The 21,801-nt window shown below is 45.1% G+C and overlaps 3 protein-coding genes across 3 annotated transcripts; 2 read left to right on the top strand and 1 right to left on the bottom strand.

Moving 5' to 3' along the window:
* Positions 1-3,514: 3,514 nt before the first annotated feature.
* Positions 3,515-4,859, top strand: LOC133395169 (gastrula zinc finger protein XlCGF17.1-like). Its single transcript, XM_061663886.1, has one exon. The coding sequence runs from the start codon at positions 3,648-3,650 to the stop codon at positions 4,350-4,352; it is 705 nt and encodes a 234-aa protein (XP_061519870.1). The 5' UTR covers positions 3,515-3,647; the 3' UTR covers positions 4,353-4,859.
* A 107-nt stretch (positions 4,860-4,966) lies between these two features.
* cog8 (component of oligomeric golgi complex 8) lies at positions 4,967-10,926 on the bottom strand. Its single transcript, XM_061705369.1, has 8 exons — positions 10,778-10,926; positions 9,773-9,911; positions 9,282-9,649; positions 8,546-8,753; positions 8,013-8,372; positions 6,651-7,091; positions 6,261-6,429; positions 4,967-5,920 (listed from the first exon to the last, which is right to left on the bottom strand). Exons 3-8 carry the CDS (start codon positions 9,611-9,613, stop codon positions 5,787-5,789), a joined length of 1,644 nt encoding a protein of 547 aa, XP_061561353.1. The 5' UTR covers positions 9,614-9,649; positions 9,773-9,911; positions 10,778-10,926; the 3' UTR covers positions 4,967-5,786.
* Positions 10,351-21,464, top strand: LOC133417582 (zinc finger protein 391-like). The gene is made up of 2 exons (XM_061705406.1): positions 10,351-10,756; positions 19,889-21,464. Exons 1-2 carry the CDS (start codon positions 10,648-10,650, stop codon positions 21,367-21,369), a joined length of 1,590 nt encoding a protein of 529 aa, XP_061561390.1. The 5' UTR covers positions 10,351-10,647; the 3' UTR covers positions 21,370-21,464.
* Positions 21,465-21,801: the final 337 nt, after the last annotated feature.

The following is a 21,801-nucleotide window of genomic DNA, read 5'->3' as shown; positions in this document are numbered from 1 at the left end:
AAAGTCTGCGCGGACCAGCTCGCTCCAGTCTTCACTCAGATCTTCAACAGATCTTTGGAAATGTGCGAAGTTCCATCCTGTTTCAAACGCTCCACCATCATTCCAGTCCCAAAGAAACCTGCAATCTCTGGTCTGAATGACTACAGGCCTGTCGCTTTGACATCTGTGGTCATGAAGTCCTTTGAACGTCTCGTGCTGGACCACCTCAAGAGTGTCACAGGTCCCCTGCTGGACCCCCTGCAGTTTGCCTACCAAGCGAACAGGTCTGCGGATGATGCAGTCAACATGGGACTGCACTTCATCCTAGAACAGCTCGACAGTGCAGGGACCTACGCGAGGATCCTGTTCGTGGACTTCAGCTCAGCGTTCAACACCATCATCCCTGAACTCCTTTCAAACAAGCTTCCCCAGCTCAGCGTCTCACCTGCCATCTGCCAGTGGATTTACAGCTTTCTGACGGGCATGACACAGCAGGTCAGGCTGGGGGAGGCCACCTCATCCACACGCAGCATCAGCACTGGGGCGCCCCAAGGTTGTGTCCTCTCTCCACTGCTCTTCTCTCTCTACAGGAACGACTGCACCTCAGCGAACCCGACTGTCAAGCTCCTGAAGTTTGCAGATGACACCACTGTCATCGGCCTCATCAAGGACGGTGACGAGTCGGCATATTGACAGGAAGCGGAGCGGCTGGAGCTGTGGTGCGGCCGACACAACCTGGAGCTGAACACGCTCAAGACTGAAGAGATGATCGTGGACTTCAGGAGGCATCCTTCCCCACAGCTTCCCCTCACGTTGTCCAGCTGCCTTGTGTCAACCGTCGAGACCTTCAAGTTCCTGGGAATTACAGTCTCTCGGGACCTGAAGTGGGCGAACAACATCAACTCCGTCCTCAAAAAGGCCCAGCAGAGGATGTACTTCCGGCGGCTTCTGAGAAAGCACGGCCTGCCACCGGAGCTGCTGAGTCAGTTCTACACAGCGGTCATCGAATCAGTCCTGTGTTCTTCCATCACAGTCTGGTTTGGTGCTGCTACAAAAAAGGACAAACTCCGACTGCAACGGACAATCAAAACTGCTGAAAGGATTGTCGGTACCCCCCTACCCACCATTGAGGACTTGCACGCTGCCAGAACTAAGACAAGGGCGTGCAAAATCCTCTCGGACCGTCTGCACCCCGGTCACCAGCTCTTCCAGCTCCTTCCCTCAGGTAGGCGCTACCGATCAACGCAAACTAGAACTAGTAGACATTCCAACAGCTTCTTCCCTCTTGCGATCAACTTCTTAAACACCTAACCTATAATTCCATTACAATAAGCTGGCAGTTTTTGACTTGAGTTTGGTTGTCACATTTCTGTGGGGCCAATTATATATTACTCCTGCACTCACTATAGTAGTCTCACCACGCTACACTATTTGCATATCTGTTGTTGACCAATACTGGCCACTCATGCCAGAGTAGCATCTGCTCCATTTGCACACTGATTGAGGAGTATCTGTAACATTTGCACAACCAACATTGTCCCAGATGATCGCACTACTCGTCACTTTAAACCGCATACACTCCTTGAAGTCTCAGTGCCCTTTGCAGAATGGTCATTGCACCGGACTATTCCAATATTAGTCATTCGAACTGCTCTAAGTGCTCGAGGACTCTGCATCTTTTTGCACAATTGTTTTTTGTCAATGTCTTTATGTCCCCAAAGTGTTCTGTAAACTGACTGTCTGTTGTACTAGAGCGGCTCCAACTACCGGAGACAAATTCCTTGTGTGTTTTGGACATACTTGGCAAATAAAGATGATTCTGATTCTGATTCTGATGGGAGTTCGCCCAACCAGTCTTCATGTGTTTTGTGGACTTGGAGAAAGCATTCGACCGTGTCCCTCGGGTGGTCCTGTGGGGGGAGCTTCGGGAGTATGGGGTACCGAACCCCCTGATACGGGCTGTCCTGTACGACCGGAGTCAGAGTTTGTCCGCATATCCGGCAGTAAATCGAACTCGTTTCCGGTGAGGCTGCCCTTTGTCACCGATTCTGTTCATAACTTTTATGGATAGAATTTCAAGGCGCAGCTGAGGCGTAGAGGGGGTCCGGTTTGGTGGCCTCAGTATTGCATCTCTGCTTTTTGCAGATGATGTGGTTCTGTTGGCTTCATCGAGCCGTGACCTCCAACTCTCATTGGAGCAGTTCGCAGCCGAATGTGAAGCGGCTGGGATGAGAATCAAATTATATGTATATGTTATTTTTAGACGAGTAGGATAAATATTATACAGTTAATGATAAGTAAAATTTATTTGTTTGTCTCCGCTAGTCTCATTTGATGAGGCGACTTCTGGTTTAGGGGGCATCGATGTTTTCCCATTGATTCTCGTTAAATGTTTGACAGTCGGTCCTCGTGAAGTAGAAAGTTGTGTCTGGATAAACCCGTCTCGTCTCAAGTGAGGTCACGTCGAAGCTTCTCGACCTCGCTTAGTTTAGCCTGCTCGCCGCTAACAAAGAGCCGCGTTTGTTATCAACACATCGCAAAGCACCGTGACCGGAAAGTGTCGGGATTACCGCGTGCAAATGTGTCGCAAAAAAAATTCTAAGAAGAATACGAGAGCGACAACGTCAACGCAAGAAACCTGAAGAAATGTTGCACGGAGCAGGTTTGTTCACGTCTTACTCTCACTTGTAGCTAGTATTATTCCTGAACAAAATGTATATTCATCATGGAATCTTCATCACAAGGTATTAAATTTGTCCTTATTATTCATTGGTGCCAATAGACAGGCCTAACGTTCACATTTATTTTTTGTTTTGTTGTCGATATGACTTTTCAGAGGCCCTTGAAGGTACATTTGCTCCAAGTTAAAAAAAAGGGCACACAGAACAATTAGAAGCGCCTCCCAGAAATATACAATATGTAACCATACAACAATGTACTAGTAGCTGAAATGGCGAGCGTGCGTGAGAGAGCGCTTATGCAAAATTAAACACCTTCTGTTGGCCATACCAAGTCAAAAGATTTATATAAAAGCATTCACAGGCATGGTGGAGCCTATCCCAAATGACTGGGCGAGAGGCAGGCCAATCGCAGCGCACCAGCCAATCGCAGCGCACATACAATCATTCGCACTCACATTCACACCTGTGTGCAATTTAGAGTCTTCAATTAACCTAGCACACATGTTTTGGAGATGTGGGATGAAATGGGAGACCCTGGAAAAAACCACAAGAAGAACATGCAAACTCCACACAGGTGAGGCCGGATTTGAACCCGCAACCTCAGAACTGCGAGGCAGATGTGCTAACCAGTCGTCCGACGTGCCGCCACAAAAATCTTCATTTTCAGCAAAACTTGTCTTTACCAAACCGTGTTGTGTGTTTGTCTTGTTGTATTTTGCAGATCTTCGTCCTGAGCAGGAGCCACAGGCCCCTGACACTAAAGAGGAAGAGGAGCCAAACACCCTCCACTTTAAAGAGGAAGCACAGGAGGCTGATATCACCAAGTTTCCATTGACTGTCATTGTGAAGAGTGAAGATGATGACGAAGTAGAAGGGGATGGAGACCACCGTGGAGAATCAAAAGCAGACAACCTCAGAGCTCCACTTTCAGACAGTGACGACATAACGTCGCACTCTTCTGACGCTGATGAGCATCCTAAAGGTGATATGACATGTCACACTGACAACAAACGCGTGAAATGTTCTCAGTGTGACAAAACCTTTGTCAACAAGCTATTGTTGAAAAGACACACGAGAACGCACGCTGGAGACAAATATTTTCTCTGCTCAGTCTGCAACTTAGGTTTCGGCGAACGTTCCGAGTTAGTTCTACATATGAGCTTACACACTGGGGAGAAACAGTTTGAATGCTCGGTTTGCGGCAACAGATTTTCGTTAAAGGGACATTTAATCGCACATACAAGAACGCACACTGGGGAGAAACCTTTTGCCTGCTCAGTTTGTGGTAAAAGATTCACTGAGAAGGGACAACTGGGAACTCATGCAAGAACACACACTGGAGAGAAACCTTTTGTCTGCTCAGTTTGCGGTAAAAGATTCACTCAGAAGGGACATTTAGAAACACACACACGAACCCACACTGGAGAGAAGCCTTTTGCCTGCTCAGTCTGCACCTTAACTTTCAGTGACGGTTCAGTATTGGTCAGACACATGAGAACACATACTGGAGAGAAACAGTTTTCATGCTCAGTTTGCGGTAAAAGATTCACTCAAAGATCATATTTGACAACGCATTCAAGAACACACACTGGCGAGAAACCATTCAGTTGCAGGGTGTGCGATAAAAGATTCCATGCCAAGCTTCAGCTTAAGAGACATAAGTGTGCTGGGGAAAAGAGTAACAGTAAATGAAGCTTGAACGAAATTGACTTGTTGTAGCATGCTGTTAAAGTGTAGATGTGATCCTAAATAAAATCTGCGGTGATCTATTGGAGGAGGATCAGTGGTTCCTCGATTACAGCTGGTCTGTGGAGCCTCCTCGATCCTCGGTGCACACTTAAAACGAATGAGAACCTCGACAATACGGCGGCTTGAGAATGACTACCGGGTTGCTGTCAAAGCATCGAGGATGATTGATTGTGGATCACTCCCTTATCCACTGCATAGTGAGTTCACCATTTTGTTGTGTTGGTCGCATGAGTAGTGATGATATACTGCAGGTGAGCCCCTTTATCAGGGGTGTCCAAACTTTTTCTTCCAAGGCCCGCCTATGGAAAAATTGGGAGGAAAGGGCCACTTTTGACATCTTTATTTAACACACTAAAACAATCCATCAGTGTAGGTCAAGCTAAGCGAAGCTAATCTAATTTATTTTTATGTATACTGTGTATTTGAAAAAAAAAAAAAACCCATAAAGGCAGGAAAGCAAAAAGTCAATGTTTTTTTGGGGGGAGTTTGGACACTCCTGCGCTCTCAATTTCTCCCACAATGCATTTTGAGAAGGAGTAAAGAACCAGTTTTGGAAACCGAATTGTACACTCATTTATTTACTCTACATAGGGATTTCAAATTTTCAAACACTACTCAGAAGCCATCAATTCTGTTATAACTGTCGCATAATCAGATTAACATCACCTGGTGGACCTTTCGTAATATATATTGAATAAAAAAGTAATACATAAAAAAACATTATTGCATTGATTTTCATCCGTTATATGATGTGTTGCTCCACTTCTATTCAATTTAATGAAACTCATATACATCCTCCAACATCTGCAGAGCCACAGACAAAAAAAACAAAAACAAAAAGAAAGAAAATGACAGCCACAATATAATATGTTATCCATTTTTTTGGGAAGTTCCAATTCATTCCAAATGATTTGGGCACATCCGATAAGGTCATATTTCATGTTGAATTATTGTCCATGAGGCACAGTAGCCAATCAGGAATCAGCTCCTTTCTCCACAGTTGGAATTGAGTTTTGAAAAAAGTCCACACAATATTTCACTTTTTCATCCCTCATTCGATTTGCTTTGCAGTTATAAAAATTAAATCAAACGTGAAACTTCCTCCCTCTCCTTGGAATGGACCAATGATGAGAAGAGTAATTCCTTCCTCGACAGCAAACGTTTTCGCACGCGCTCGCTCAGGGTTCCGGTTGTCATGACAACACCTTCGCCATCTCTTGGTGGTCTTCGTGGTACTCGCGCTGTGTGGCTTGCGGCGTTCCCTCCGTGTCTCCGGAGCGGGACTCCGCGGCCACGTCACGGGAAAGGGCGGCGCTTTGCGGCAGCGCCGACGTCGGCTCGACGTCGCTCGGTGCCGCTTCGGTGTCCGACGCGACGTCACTCAGTGCCGTGCCGCCGTCCGATGGAGCTCCCTCGGTCCTCGGGCAACAAAAACCTGAGCGGCTCAAGCAGCTGCTCAGCACCCACGCGACCCAAACGCTCACCGCTGTGCATGTGAGAGGCTGGAACACCTACACACACAGTCAGGGATATTCAATTTATCATTTCAGCAATTTCAGCAGTTTTCAACTGCGGAGGAAACTCATTTCTTCCACTTGTATCCGGGATCTTGTTCTTTGGGTCACGACCCACAGGACGTGACCATAGGCGGGGTAGGAACGTAGATCGACCGCTAAATTGAGAGCTTCGCCTTTCGGCTGAGCTCCTTCTTTACCACAGCAGACCGATACAAAGTCTGCATCACTGCAGACGCTGCGCCGGTCTGCCTATCGATCTCCCGTTCCATTCTTCTCTCACTCAAACTCTTTTAAATTGAAATTCGGATTATGATTGTGTATGAAGGCTCCTGACCGAGGATGAGCGCCATCTGCTGGGCAGGAAAGAGGATCTGCAGGCACCGGTCCAGGAAAGGCAGGAGGTCTCGGGCGTAGACGCAGCACATGCGCGCGAAGAGTTGGCGTTCGGCATCGCTGAACGCCGAATCCTCAGCGTGGTGGAACGCCAACAGCTCACTCGTCACCTGACATTTAAAGTGGTTGTGAGTGTGCCCTCCAATGGACAAAAAAGGCATCGACAGTTACTTTTATTGCAACATTGCAATGCGTTCGAGATGCGTTCCACGTGTCCAGCTGAATTGGACCCCCTGACGTGGCCCGAGGGCCGTACGTTTGACAACCACTCAGGTTCATCCTGACATGCCCCCCAAATTTCACCAACTTTTTGCAAGTGTGTTTGTCTTACGTCGCAAAGGGCGGAGTGCACGTCTGCGGTGACGCACTGGGCGAGCGCTAGGGGGCAGCAGAGGCGCAGGTCGTTGAAGGCCACCAGGATGCGGTTGAGGAAGCGGGCCAGCGGCGGGAAGTCCAGGAGGCTGGCGGGCGGAGTCATCGTTCCGGGTTGGTCCGCACCGGCGGAGGAGAAGGCGGCCCCCGGCACGGAGGGCATGGCCACCGGGGCGTACGCGCTCATGTCGTCGCCGAAGCTCGCCGCCGCCTCCCGCGCCGCGCTCCCGAACGCCTCGGCCGCCGCCTGCCGAAACGCGGCCGCCAAAAGGCCCCGGAGGTCCGCGCCCACGCGGCTGAAGGAAAGGCCCAAGTACATGCACTGAGCCACCAGCGAGTCTAGCCGCCCGCCCGCCCCGCGCTGCAGGTCGCGCTCCAGCACCTCCACCAATTCGCACACCTGCACAGACACCCAACAGCTACTAATACGGATGCAAACTAGTGCGACAGCCAAGAAATGCTCAAATGGCCTTTATGGAAAGCATTTTTCCCATAACTTAGATATCCAGCTCAAGGTCCATGTACTAGTACGCTCTTTGTCCTCACTAGCAGAGCAACTTTGGGCAACTAGTAGAACAACTACAGGGTACAAGTGAGGCAAAGACTCTTTTTATTGTAGCAACTAAATGCTCAAATGGCTTCACGGGGAGCTGGTTGAGCATTTACTCCAGGTGCTTAACATCCAGATGAAGGCCCATGTACTACTAGCGCTGTTTGGCCTCACAAGACAATTTACGCATACTCGTAGGACAATGGTACTAGTGAGGCAAAATTGCATTTGTTGATGTCTGCGTGATACAAGTACTGATAGTGAAGCACTTGTTAACTAGTAAAATGTTACGCCACTACTAGTACTTCTGACACGGAGATGTCAACTAGTGCATAGTTTTGCCTCACTAGTAACATTTAGTAGTCCTACCTGTGAGGACAAATCAGAATCTGCTCTAGTACGACAACAGACAGTCAATTGACAGACAATACTTTTAGGACATAAAGACGTAAAAAACAGTCACTGAGCAATAAAAGGTTATCAGTTTTTGTTTTTTTTGACAATTGTGCAAATTATGCCAAGTCCTCTAGCAATTTAGAGCAGTTTTGAAATGACGAAGAGAACAATAGTCTGGTGCAGTGACCATTGTGCTAATGGCGCAGAGACTTCAAGAAATGTATGCAGTTTAAAGTGACGAGTAGTCCGATAATGTGGGACAATGTCAATTGTGCAAATACTTCTCAAGCACGAGTGGACAATATTGCTCAACAACAGGGGGAATGCTCAAATGGCTTTTTCCTGCATATTGCCTAAACTTCCTCTGACGCATACCTTGGTGAGCACCCAGCCGTGGAGGATGTCGGCCTGCCGCAGCGCCTGCTGGTCGCGCTGGTCCGAGAAGATGGCGCGGTACTGCGTGATGACGTCAAAGAGGTGCACGCGGCACGCCTCGGCGCTCTTGCTGATGTGCGCGTACGGCTCGGCGTCGGGTACGCCGTCCAGCACGGAGCGCAGCCAGGCGCCGCGGGCCTGCAGGAACTTGACGCGCAGCTCGGCCTCGCCGAACGCGTCCATGCGCCGCAGGTAGCCGACGGCGCGCAGGCACGACGACAGCTGGGCGTCGCTGCGCAGCTGCTGCAGGAGCTGGAGCAGCATCAGCTGAGCGCTCTGACGAACTTCGCGCACCAGGCCCTGAGCGATGCCCCGCGCACATGACCACATGACGTTAACGGCGGCGACACATTTGTTTACAGAAAAAAACCAAAGAGAAACAGACACATGGAGAGGAAAGGAGAACAAGAGAGAAACATCAAGAGCGACAGAGAGACAAATAGAGAAGCTGCGTGCGTGTGCGCAGGTGTCACCTGTATGACAGGAAGCGCGGCGTGTTTCTTGTCCAGCCTGCGGACATATGCGGCCAGCTCCAGCGCTTGGTCGTAGTACACGTTGCGTACGCACGTGTCCATCAGCTGCGGGATCTCCAGGATCTCCAAGATCTCCGTGTGGCGCTTCAGCGTCAGCGTGTTCATGCGACGGCTCGCCGACATCTGCTCGGCCTCCTTTGCGAAGCTCCTGAACACATTTGAAACATTGCATTTTTAAAAAAAAAATTAATCTGAATGTATTAGTTTGGAACTGAAGTCCAATGAATTTGAAAGTTAATATATTTTTTTTAATCCGCAGTTAAAATTCAAATTAAATATTTTGACATTCAGTTCGATCATTTCAGATTCGGTTCGACAAATTCAATTTCGAGAGTTGTGACGGACATCCGGGGACTGTAAGGAATAACAATCGATCGGCGATACACAGATCTCCACTTCGGCCAATCAGTGCCTTCGTTTCTCAATCACGTGACATGGGGACTCTCCGGAAAGTCTAGTCTTCTAAACATTGGCACCCCAGGAATGTGGCAATACATGCCATACATTACCACATCCCTGGGGTTTAAAAAATAGCACCTGATAATAATGTACTAGCGTATGGTATTTTTTTTTTTAAAATCAACGATTTCAATCTCAGTCGGAATAATCGTGATTATCCTTTTTTCCTCAACCGCCGAGCCCTAGACTGTGTGCGTGTCGATGAGTTCGGACGGACCGGCATCTCTGTCCAAGGGCTGGCAGTTTGTCGAGCAGCCGCGACACTCCGGCCTCGACGCGGCCAAAGTCTCGGTAGATGTGCTCCGTGCAGTCGGCGGTGCGGATGAACGTGTGGTAGTTAGAAAAGGCCAAGTGTCGGGTCTGGTCAAGGATCTGCGCTCGCTCCTCCGCCAAGCGCTCCTGCTCGCGTCCCAGCTGGTCCACGCCGAACGAGCTGAGCTCCGACAAGTAGGCCGTCATGTCCGCTTTGTCCCTCCAACCGTCCGCCGGGAAACAGTCGTGGAAGACGGACGCCAGAATGCTCTCGTCCTCCACGTCGACCCTTGCCATGGTGGCTTCGTCGAACCACTCGGACAGACGGCAGAACTATATTTTAAAAAATAAGTAAAATAAAAACACAAGAAAAGGAACCAAAATTAACCAAAACCCCGAAAAATGTCATTCAATCGACGGCGATATTTGTCTTTCGAACTACGACAACAAGTAAACCTGAAAGCGACACGTCGTCGTCGCCTTCCTCCTTCTTCCTCTTTCTCCTCCTCCTCCTTCTTTTTTCTTCTTCTCCTCCTACTTCTTCTTCTTCTTCTTCTTCTCCTACTTCTTCTTCCGCCTCGGCTCCCCACCGCACCTTTTTTAAAATTTTAACTTTATTGAAAATACAAACACTCAAAGAGGATAATGCAAAAAGTTACAAGATGAGAATATGAGAGTTACAGTTAAAAAAGAGAGAATAACACAAAATAAATAAACACATAAATTGACAAATAAGGCGCATTTAAATAATAGTAAAGTAGGCGTTTACATTTACAAACTCTTTCACTGTTCTCCATCGCCACCCGATGGCTTTCAGAGGAACAGTTAGTACAAAATAATAATATTTAACTCTAACGAACGGTTTAGACGCTCATGTTATGCTCTTCGTTTAATGTTTTTATGTCCAAATGGCTCCTCTTTGTGTCATTTCATGTATTAATGACAATTATGTCGGGTTTTCTGTATTTCTTTTCTGTTAAATTGTGTATTTTCAATAAAGAATATTTAAATGCAAAAAAAAAAGATCTCCTACTTCCGTGTACCATTTACGCTAGTTCACAACCATTCTCGATTCATTAAATAATTATTCCCCAAAGTAGGAATAAATGTACTGAGTCCTCGACAGAGTACGTTCCAACATTATTTCACTGAAGGACAGCATTTATTAAATATTAGTGTCCGGATTAAATCGTCTGGGTGCAAATTGAAGCTTCTCGGCCGAGCTAGGTTAGCTTAGCTTGCTAGCGTCTGACAAAGATTAGCGTTTGTTTTCGTTTGTTCACATCACTAAACGGAGATTTGGTTGAAAGTGTTGCGATTATCGTGTGGAAATGTGTGCAAAACGTGTGAAAGAAGAGTACGAAGAGGAACTTTGTCGGGCAAAAGAGGAAAACGAGAGACAAAGTCAACAACTAGACGCTGTTGAGTTTCAAAGAGCAGGTTTGTTCACTTGTTACTCACCTAGTTTGCTTTCTTACCAATATTCCTGTTTATTATTTAGTAATTTCATAACTATAGTATTATATTAGTTGAGTCGTTCTTGGCTATTAGTGACTTTTCAATGTGTTCTTTTGGGAGGAGGGGGGAATAACTTCAGTTGACTCTTGGCTGGTAAAAAAAACAAAAACAAAACTTCAATTAATGGCCATCAGGTTATTCACACTTAATTTATTTTTGTTATTTAATAATGGTAGTGTTTTTGATAAAAAAAAAAGATCCTAGGCGCTGAAGTTCAAAGCTTTGGATCTCGCTTAAAAGCTGCAGCCACAAGTGGAACCATACTGACCAACCTCGTTTGCTTTTGGCACTCTATATAATAATAAGACACATAACTTTATATGATTTTGTTTTTGCAATATACTGTTATATTAGATATCATATTGTTCCTATTTAATCCTTGTTTTGCACAAAATAAATGACGAAAAAATTAACCTCACGTTAGCAAATAACTACTCTTAAATACTTGATGCCTGCGTTACCTTCGGTGATAGTTTACCTTTTATAATTGGGCTACTATCGGAAACAAAATACAAATGGGATAATGAGCCTAAACCTGTAAACCAAATATGTAAATACAGCACGCATCACCCATTGAAATGTTTCACCTGCTGAACATTTTCCAGTCAACAACTGAATGGTTAACATTGACGTGTATGCCTTAAGAGACTTGTAGGCTTTCATTAAATCTTTTGTGCAGGCCTTTATTCAAAGTTGTTGATCAAATACATCGCCTCAGGTCAGAGGCCAGGCGAATATAACTGCGTATTGATCAGACAGAACCTGGGTGCTACTGTTCTACAGAAGCTTTGCCGCGTAGCTTTGCTTGGCATCAGCTGACACAAACTTGCATACTGTGATTAAAAAGCCACCAAAACGTTTTTTTCAGATGCGCACACACACACACACACACACACACACACATATATATATATATATATATATATATATATATATATATATATATATATATATATATCAGACTTTACACCGATTTTATTGGGCTAATCGGTATCGGCCGATATTTAGCATTTTATGCTGATCGGCTTTTATGTCACAATTCGCCGATCATCGGCTCCGCAAAAGACATTTACTCCGCGTCGCCATCGTGCACCGTATATTTAAATCCAAAAGCTAGTTTATTTTTAGCCTTGTCGCGCGTCTTTTGACGTAGTATTGGAAATATCTGACGGCCATTGAAGTTGGAACAAAACATTATGTGGCCTAGCAAGCTCGTGGCAGCACGAACGGTTGTACGTAAACATGCCGCCGTTCTGTCGAATCATGCACTAAAGTTTCCACTGTTGGTGAAGTAATTTAATTTAAAATAATTTCATTACAATAAGTTAGCACCCATTATTTCTGTCATGTTGTAATATTGGTTTGACCTGACTGATTAAAATACACGATCTGACTAGAGCAGTAATTTCCGACCTTTATGGAGCCAAGGAACATATTTCCTTAAGGATTCCTTAAGGTGCCTTTTGGCAAACTCCAAGCAGGCTGCCCTGTGACTTTTAGTGAGAACTGGCTTCCATCTGGCCACTCTACCATAAAGGCCTGATTGGTGGCGTTTGACCATCTAGAGGGTTCTACTATCGCTGCAAGGGAACACTGGAGCTCCGCCATAGTGACCATAGGGTTCTTGTTCACCTCTCTGACCGAGGCCCTTCGACCCCGGTTACTCAGCTCGGTCGGACGGCCAGATCTAGGAAGCGTCCCGGTGGTTCCAAACTTCTTCCATTTCCAAATAATCGAGACCAGAGTGCTTTTCGGGACCTTCAATGCTGCTAAAATTCTTTTGTATCCTTCCCCAGATTTGTGCCTTGACACAATCTGGTCTCGGACGTCTGCAGACAATTCCTTGGACTTCATTGCTTGGTTTCTGCTCTGATTCCAAGATGGCGCCTACCAGTGTGGTCGCCTCGGTAACGCGCTCTCTAGTATTGTTTTTGTTTTTGTGTTTTTCGTCCGTCTTTGGAGACCTTACACGACTCACTTACACAAGGGAAGACCTGCTAATCATCAAGGAGGCTACTCCGGACTTTCTGTCACCAACTTTCGCAAATCCGCTCAGGTTTTCCCCCCCGAGTTACTCACCGGAGCGGCGTCCGCGGTTTTCGGCGGATGGAGACGGAAGTGGCGCCACAGAGTGAAACGGGCCGGCATTCAGGTGAAACTCTGCAAGAGAGCACACAGATTGGCGCTCCCGTCGATCCACCTCGCGAATGTACGCTCCCTACCCAACAAAATGGACGAGGTTCATCTTCTGTTAAAGACCAGTAAAGACTTCGGACGTTCCGCGGCCATGTGCTTCACGGAGACCTGGCTTTGCTACGCTGTACCCGATGGCGCCGTTATGCTTCCCGGTTTCCACATTCATCGAGCGGACCGCGACATGGAATCATCGGGGAAAACAAAGGGCGGCGGGATATGCCTCTATATCAACGAAAAATGGTGTACGGACGTCACGGTGCTCAGCACACACTGCAGCCCGCATTTGGAGTCGCTATTCTTAAACTGTAAACCATTCCACTCGCCACGTGAGTTCGCATCGTTCATCCTGGCTGCAGCCTACATTCTGCCTCAAGCTAACACGAACGCCGCACTGCTAACGCTCACCGAACAAGTCAACGAAATTGAACAAAAACACCCGGACTCACCCCTCATTATTCTCGGGGACTTTAACAAAGCTCGACTCAACCACGAACTCCCTAAATACAAGCAGCACATCGACTGTCCTACCAGGGAAAATAACATTTTAGACCACTGCTATACTATGCTAATAAACGCATACCGTGCTATACCTCGTGCAGCCCTGGGCTCGTCTGATCACTGCTTAATTCACTTAATACCGATGTACAGGCAAGAACTTAAATGCGCAAAGCCTATGGTGGAAACAGTGAAAAAGTGGACAAATGAAGCCAAGATGGAACTTCAAAGCTGTTTAGACTGCACAGACTGGAGTGTCTTTGAAAATTCAGCTGGCAGCCTGGATGAATATACGGACACTGTCACATCCTATATCAGTTTCTATGAAGAGGTTTGTGTACCAACAAAATATTTTCGCACATTCAACAACAACAAGCTCACTGGGGTTCACTGCTAAACTTAAGCAGTTTCGCCAAGTTAAGGAGGACGCATATCAGAGCGGGGACAGGGCCCTGTATAATCGAGCTAGAAACCAGCTGACTAAAGAAATTAACATTGCAAAAAGGAACTATGCAGCAAAGTTGGAAAAACAGTTTAGTGCAAACGACTCTAAATCAGTCAGGCATGCATTCCAATCGCTGACTAATTACAAGCGACGATCCCCCCAAGCTGAGAACAATAGCACACTAGCCAACGACTTGAATACCTTCTACTGCAGATTTGAAAAGGACACTTTCACACCACACACCCACCCTGCCGCACCCGCGACCACAACCACACCTCTGACTTCTGCGTTAACCATTCATGAACAGGATGTGAGACGCATCTTCAAACAACAGAAGATTAACAAAGCGGGAGGACCGGACCATGTGTCCCCATCCTGCCTCAAAGTCTGCGCGGACCAGCTCGCTCCAGTCTTCACTCAGATCTTCAACAGATCTTTGGAAATGTGCGAAGTTCCATCCTGTTTCAAACGCTTCACCATCATTCCAGTCCCCAAGAAACCTGCAATCTCTGGTCTGAATGACTACAGGCCTGTCGCTTTGACATCTGTGGTCATGAAGTCCTTTGAACGTCTCGTGCTGGACCACCTCAAGAGTGTCACAGGTCCCCCTGCTGGACCCCCTGCAGTTTGCCTACCGAGCGAACAGGTCTGCGGATGATGCAGTCAACATGGGACTGCACTTCATCCTAGAACACCTCGACAGTGCAGGGACCTACGCGAGGATCCTGTTCGTGGACTTCAGCTCAGCGTTCAACACCATCATCCCTGAACTCCTTTCAAACAAGCTTCCCCAGCTCAGCGTCTCACCTGCCATCTGCCAGTGGATTTACAGCTTTCTGACGGGCAGGGCACAGCAGGTCTGGCTGGCGGAGGCCACCTCATCCACACGCAGCATCAGCACTGGGGCGCCCCAAGGTTGTGTCCTTTCTCCGCTGCTCTTCTCTCTCTACACGAACGACTGCACCTCAGCGAACCCGACTGTCAAACTCCTGAAGTTTGCAGATGACACCACTGTCATCGGCCTATCAAGGACTGTGACGAGTCTGCATATCGACAGGAAGCGGAGCGGCTGGAGCTGTGGTGCGGCCGACAAAACCTGGAGCTGAACACGCTCAAGACTGTAGAGATGATCGTGGACTTCAGGAGGCATCCTTCGCCACAGCTGCCCCTCACGTTGTCCAGCTGCCTTGTGTCAAACGTCGAGACCTTCAAGTTCCTGGGAATTACAATCTCTCAGGACCTGAAGTGGGCGACCAACATCAACTCCGTCCTCAAAAAGGCCCAGCGGAGGATGTACTTCCTGCGGCTTCTGAGAAAGCACGGCCTGCCACCGGAGCTGCTGAGACAGTTCTACACAGCGGTCATCGAATCAGTCCTGTGTTCTTCCATCACAGTCTGGTTTGGTGCTGCTACAAAAAAGGACAAACTCCGACTGCAACGGACAATCAAAACTGCTGAAAGGATTGTCGGTACCCCCCTACCCACCATTGAGGACTTGCACGCTGCCAGAACTAAGACAAGGGCGTGCAAAATCCTCTCGGACCCTCCGCACCCCGGTCACCAGCTCTTCCAGCTCCTTCCCTCAGGTAGGCGCTACCGATCAATGCAAACTAGAACTAGTAGACATTCCAACAGCTTCTTCCCTCTTACGATCAACTTCTTAAACACCTAACCTATAATTCCATTACAACAAGCTGGCAATTTTTTGACTTTTTTGACTTGAGTTCGTTGTCACATTTCTGTGGGGCCAATTATGTATTACTCATGCACTCACTGTAGTTGTCTCGCCATGCTGCACTATTTGCATATACTGGGCACTCATGCCAGAGTAGCATCTGCTCCATTTGCACACTGTTTGAGGAGTATCTGTAACATTTGCACAACTAACATTGTCCCAGATTATCGCACGACTCGTCATTTAAACCCCTTGCTCAGCGCCCTAAGCACAATAGTCATTGCACCGGACTATTGCAATATTAGTCATTCGAACTGCTCTAAGTGCTAGAGGACGCTGCATCTTTTTGCACAATTGTTTTTTGTCAATGTCCCCAAAGTGTTCTGTAAATTGACTGTCTGTTGTACTAGAGCGGCTTCAACTACCGGAGAAATATTCCTTGTGTGTTTTGGACATACTTGGCAAATAAAGATGATTCTGATTCTGATATGCACTGCCAACTATGAGACCTTATATAGACACGTGTGCGACATTCCATATGATGTTCAATCACCTGAATTTACCACAGGTGGACTCCATTCAAGTTGTAGAAGCATCTCAAGGATGGTCAGTGGAAATCAGATGCACCTGAGCTAAGGTTTGAGTGTCATAGCAAAGGTTGTGAATACTTATTTACCTATTGTGTTTGAATGTTTACATTTTGTATACATTTACACAAATGTCTGAAAATGTGTTTTTACTTTGTCATTATGGGATATTATGTAGATTGTTTTGAAATAAGGCGGCACGGTGGACGACTGGTTAGACCGTCAGCCTCACAGTTCTGATGACCCGGGTTCAATCCCCGGTCCCGCCTGTGTGGAGTTTGCATGTTCTCCCCGTGCCTGCGTGGGTTTTCTCCGGGCACTCCGGTTTCCTCCCACATCCCAAAAACATGCATTAATTGGAGACTCTAAATTGCCCGAAGGTGTGAATATATATATATGTATATATATATATATATATATATGTATATATGTATATATGTATATATGTATATATATATATATATATATATATATGTGTATATATATGTATATATATATATGTGTATATATATATGTATATATATATATGTGTATATATATATACATATATATATATGTGTGTATATATATGTATATATGTATATGTATGTGTGTATATATATGTATATATGTATATGTATGTGTATATATATGTATATATGTATATGTATGTGTATATATATATATATACACACACACACACACACACACATATATATACACACACTTTGCATCAGCCCATCTTAGTTGAGCTCGGGCCCAGAAAAGCCGGCGGCGTTTCTGGGTGTTGTTGATAAATGCCTTTTGCTTTGCATAGTAGAGTTTCAAGTTGCACTTACGGATGTAGCGCCGAACTGTATTTACTGACACTGGTTTTCTGAAGTGTTCCTGAGCCCATGCGGTGATATCCTTTTCACATCGATGTCAGTTTTTGATGCAGTGCCGCCTGAGGGATCGAAGGTCACGGGCATTCAATGTTGGTTTTCGGCCTTGTCGCTTCCATGCAGTGATTTCTCCAGATTCTCTGAACCTTTGGATGATATTATGGACCGTAGATGCTGAAATCCCGAAATTCGTTGCAATTGTACGTTGAGGAACATTGTCCTTAAACTGTTCGACTATTTTCTCACGCACTTGTCACAAAGAGGTGAACCTCGCCCAATCTTTGCTTGTGAATGATTGAGCAATTCAGGGAAGCTCCTTTTCTACCCAATCATGGCACCCACCTGTTCCCAATGAGCCTGTTCACCTGTGGGATGTTCCAAACAGGTGTTGGATGAGCATTCCTCAACTTTCTCAGTCTTTTTTGCCACCTGGGCCAGCTTTGTTGGAATCTGATGCAGCCATAAAACTCTAAATTAATTATTATTTGCTAAAAACAATAAAGTTGATCAGTTTGAACATGAAATATCTTGTCTTTGTTGTGTATTCAATTAAATATAGGTTGAACATGATTTGCAAATCATTGTATTCTGTTTTTATTTCTGTTTAGCACAACGTCCCAACTTAATTAGAATTGGGGTTGTATATATAATATAGTTAGTGTTGTTAGTGTTTCTGCCAGTCAGTTTTATGAAAATGCACACAATTATGTTTCACTTCTCTTTGGTGGATGCACCTATTAGTTCGAGCTCAGGCACCGAAACAATAATAATTAGTTTTAGTAATTGATCATTAAGTCAGCCTGTAGGGTGGATTGTTATTATTTTTTAAATTTATTCCATCACTCTTAATCATCAGATTTTAGCTAGCTCTCTGTTCACACAAAAATGACCTTGGTATATAATAATGATTAATAATTTAAAAACAGGTAAGGCAATTGAGAGCAGTTTCTCATTTACAATATGCAAAAACAGGTTTGTGATGTTTTAAAGTGTAGTTTAGGTTCATCACAATTTATCCTAACAGGGTGGAAATTTAAGAGTAGGACACACAACCGACACAAAATGGCACACTCAAGTTTACATAAACCTCACTTTGCTCCTTAAAAGTCCCTCCAAAAGATTGATGTCACATTTGATGCTGACAGACTGAGGACATATGCGCCCAAAAACGGGTTAATTACTACTAAAAAAAAAAAAAACATTTTACAGGTATTATTTTTATGTTCATGTTAGAAGACCACAATATATGATAAAATGTTGTCATTAAAAGTCCGAAAAGGCACCAATTACAAACCCCAATTCCAATAAAGTAGGGGTGTTGTGTAATACGAAAATAAAAACAGATTTCTATATCCTTTTCAACCTACATTCAATTGAATATATGACAAGTGCAAGATATTTAATGTTCAAACTGATAACTGTTCTTGTTTTTCGCAAATCTGCTCTCATTTAGAATTTGATGTCTGCAATACGTTCCAAAAAAAAGCTGAGACAGGGGGAGCAAAAGACTGGGAAAGTTGAGGAATACTCAAAAACACCTATTTGTTAACATTCCACAGGTGAACTGGTTAATTGGAGACAGGTGATTGTCCAAAAAAAGGAGCATCCCCAAAAGGTTCAGTTGTTCACAAAGCAAATAGCAAATAGTCCAACAGTTTAAGAACAACATTTCTGAATGTACAATTGCAAGGAATTTAGGGATTTCATCATCTACGATCCACAATATTATCGTTAAAAAAATCTGAGACTCTGGAGAAATCTCTGCACGTAAGCGGCATGGCCGAAAACCAACATTGATTGCCCTTGACTTTCGAATCCTCAGGCGGCACTGCGTTAAAAAAACGGCATCATTATGTCAAGGATATTTCCCCGTGGGCTCAGGAACACTTCAGAAAACCATTGTCTGTTAACACAGTTCATTACTACATCGACAAATTCAAGTTAAAACTCTACCTTGCAAAGCGAAAGTCATATCAACAACACCGAGAAACGCCGCCGACTTCTCTCGGCCTGAGCTCATCTGAGATGGACTGTCACAAAGTAGAATAAAGTGTGCTGTGTTCTGACAAGTCCACAAATTGCTATTGCAAATCTTGGGCGACGTGTCCTCCAGGCCAAAGAGGAAAAGGAGCTTCCGGATTGTTATCAGCGCAAACTTCAAAAGCCAGCATCTGTGACTGGTATTGGGGTGTGTTAGTGCCCATGACATGGCTAATTTGCACATCTGCGAAGGCACCATTAATGCTCAATGGTACATAAAGGCTTTAGAACAACATATGCTGCCATCCAAGCCTTTGAGTGCAGGTGTATTATGAAGTGTGCAATACGACAAAAGAGATCCCAGACTGTTGAGCAGCCAAAGTTGTGCATCAAGCAAGAAAGGGGAAAGAATTTCAACTACAAAGCTTCAACAATGATTGTCCTCACTTCCCCAACACTTTGAGTGAAAGGTGATGGAACACAGTGGTAAACGTGCCCGTCCAAGCTTTTTTCCAACGCGTTGCATTCATCACATCCAAGTTTTGGAAGTTAAATATCTTGTCTTTGTAGTGTATTCAATTGAATATAGGTTGAAAAGGATTTGCAAAATCATCGTTTTCTGTTTTGATTTTGGCGTAGTAGGACTTATGGAAGCATTTCAAACAAAATTTGAGCGAGGAATGTGTGTAACTCGAATGTGAAAGTGTGTCTAGAAGCAATGATACACAGCATCAAAATGATAACATTTGACTTTACTGAGCAAAGCTTGACTATACCAAACCAAATGTTGTTTTTTTTCCTTGTGTCCCGCAGACATCAGTGAAGAACATCTTCATCCTGGGTGGCAGGAGCTGGAGAACCCTCAGATTAAAGAAAAGCCAGAGGGCCTCAATGTTAAAGAGGAAGAGGAGCCAGAGCCTCCCCAATTTAAAAAGGAAGAACACGAGGTTCAGATCTCCGAGTTTATTTTGACTGATGTCATTGTGAAGCGTGATGATGATGAAAAAGAACGTGACGGAGATCACCACAGCAGCACTTGGGTACCAGGCGCCGTCATGCCAAATGCTAAGCAGAAGGCAAGTGATGATAGTGGCACCGCGAAGAAGCGGAAAGCAATCTCAATGGAAACGAAGGTTGCTATCATTCAGAAGTTAGAAAGTGGAGAAAAGGTGGCGAACGTGTCACGTTTGTACAACAGGAATCGGTCAACTATTTGTACGATTTACAAGAACAAGGACCGGATTATGGCACTTGTTGAGCATTCCGACCCCATGAAGTCGACTATTATTAGTGAGCAAAGGGGAAAGCTGATTGGGGAGATGGAAAAACTTCTGAGTACATGGATTGAACACCAGAGGCAGGGAGAAGCACCGCTTCGCCTCAGGCTCATAAAAGAGAAGGCAAAAAGCCTTTTTGAGGATTTAAAGGTCAAGGCCGGGGAAGACGCTGTTCATGAGACCTTTTCTGTGACTTCTGATTGGTTTGATCAGTTTAAGAAATCTGCCAACTTGCACCACCGCACTTCAGTTCGTGGCAAGGCAGCGAGTGCCCACAAAAACGCAGCCGAAAACCGCCCGGACACGCTACGGGAAATAATACAGAAGGAAGGCGATGCCCCTCAGCAAATTTGTAACGTTACTAAGAAAAGATGCAAATGTTCTCAGTGTGACAAAACATTTGTTAACAAGTTTGTTTTGAAAAAGCACATGATTGTCCACTCAGGAGAGAAACGTTTCAGCTGCTCAGATTGCGGTAAAAGATTCACTTGGAAGGTACATTTAAAAACGCATGCAAGAACACACACTGGAGAGAAACCTTTTGCCTGCTCACTTTGCGATAAACAATTTGCTCAGAAGACTCATTTAAGAACACACACAAGAATACACACTGGAGAGAAACCTTTTGCCTGCTCAGTCTGTAACTCACGTTTCAGTGAACGTTCAGGATTGGCTAAACACATGAGAACACACACTGGGGAGAAGCACTTTTCCTGCTCAATTTGTGATAAAAGATTCGTTGATAGCTTCGCTTTAAAAGCACACGCAAGAACACACACTGGGGAAAAACCTTTTGCATGTTCAATTTGTGACAAAAGATTCTCTGCAAAGAACAATTTAATAAGGCACACAAGAACACACACTGGAAAAAAACGTATTTCCTGTTCAGTCTGTGGTAAAACATTTTTGGAAAAGACTAATTTAATTATGCACACAAGAACACACACTGGGAGGACACAGTTGCACACATTGTTTTTGGTGCCCATCTTGTTCCCAAATACACAGACACACAAATAAATTTGGCAAGCAGATGGGCAACAAAAACCCTCCTATGACCACAATTTGTTGTATTTTACATCATTATTTTGTTTATTATAATGAAGAATAAAAAACCTAAGCCATTGTTTTCTGTGTCATTATTGATGTTCACTTGTCTGTTTTATGTGTCTTGTGTTGTATTACTCTATAGTGCAGCAGCCCCCCCCCATCCCCCGCTATTTGGTGGTTCATCATTCCCACCTTCACCATAACACATTTGTCAGCAATCATTTTATATGGGTTATTATACTTTCTTACTGTGATGCCTGCGCATGTGGGAAAGGAAAACCACAGTCACTGATGCACTTTTCAGCTGTTTATTGAAGGCCGGGTGAACAGTTAAAAAAAAAAAAAAACAAGAACACTTGCGTATCAGCTGCTGTTGACCACTGCTCACATCCGAAGATTCAC

The sequence above is a fragment of the Phycodurus eques genome, chromosome 2 (assembly GCF_024500275.1).
Source record: "Phycodurus eques isolate BA_2022a chromosome 2, UOR_Pequ_1.1, whole genome shotgun sequence".
NCBI classification, from domain to species: Eukaryota; Metazoa; Chordata; class Actinopteri; order Syngnathiformes; family Syngnathidae; genus Phycodurus; species Phycodurus eques.
Note: the sequence above shows the minus strand (reverse complement) of the source record. Positions and strands in the feature narration are given on the sequence as shown.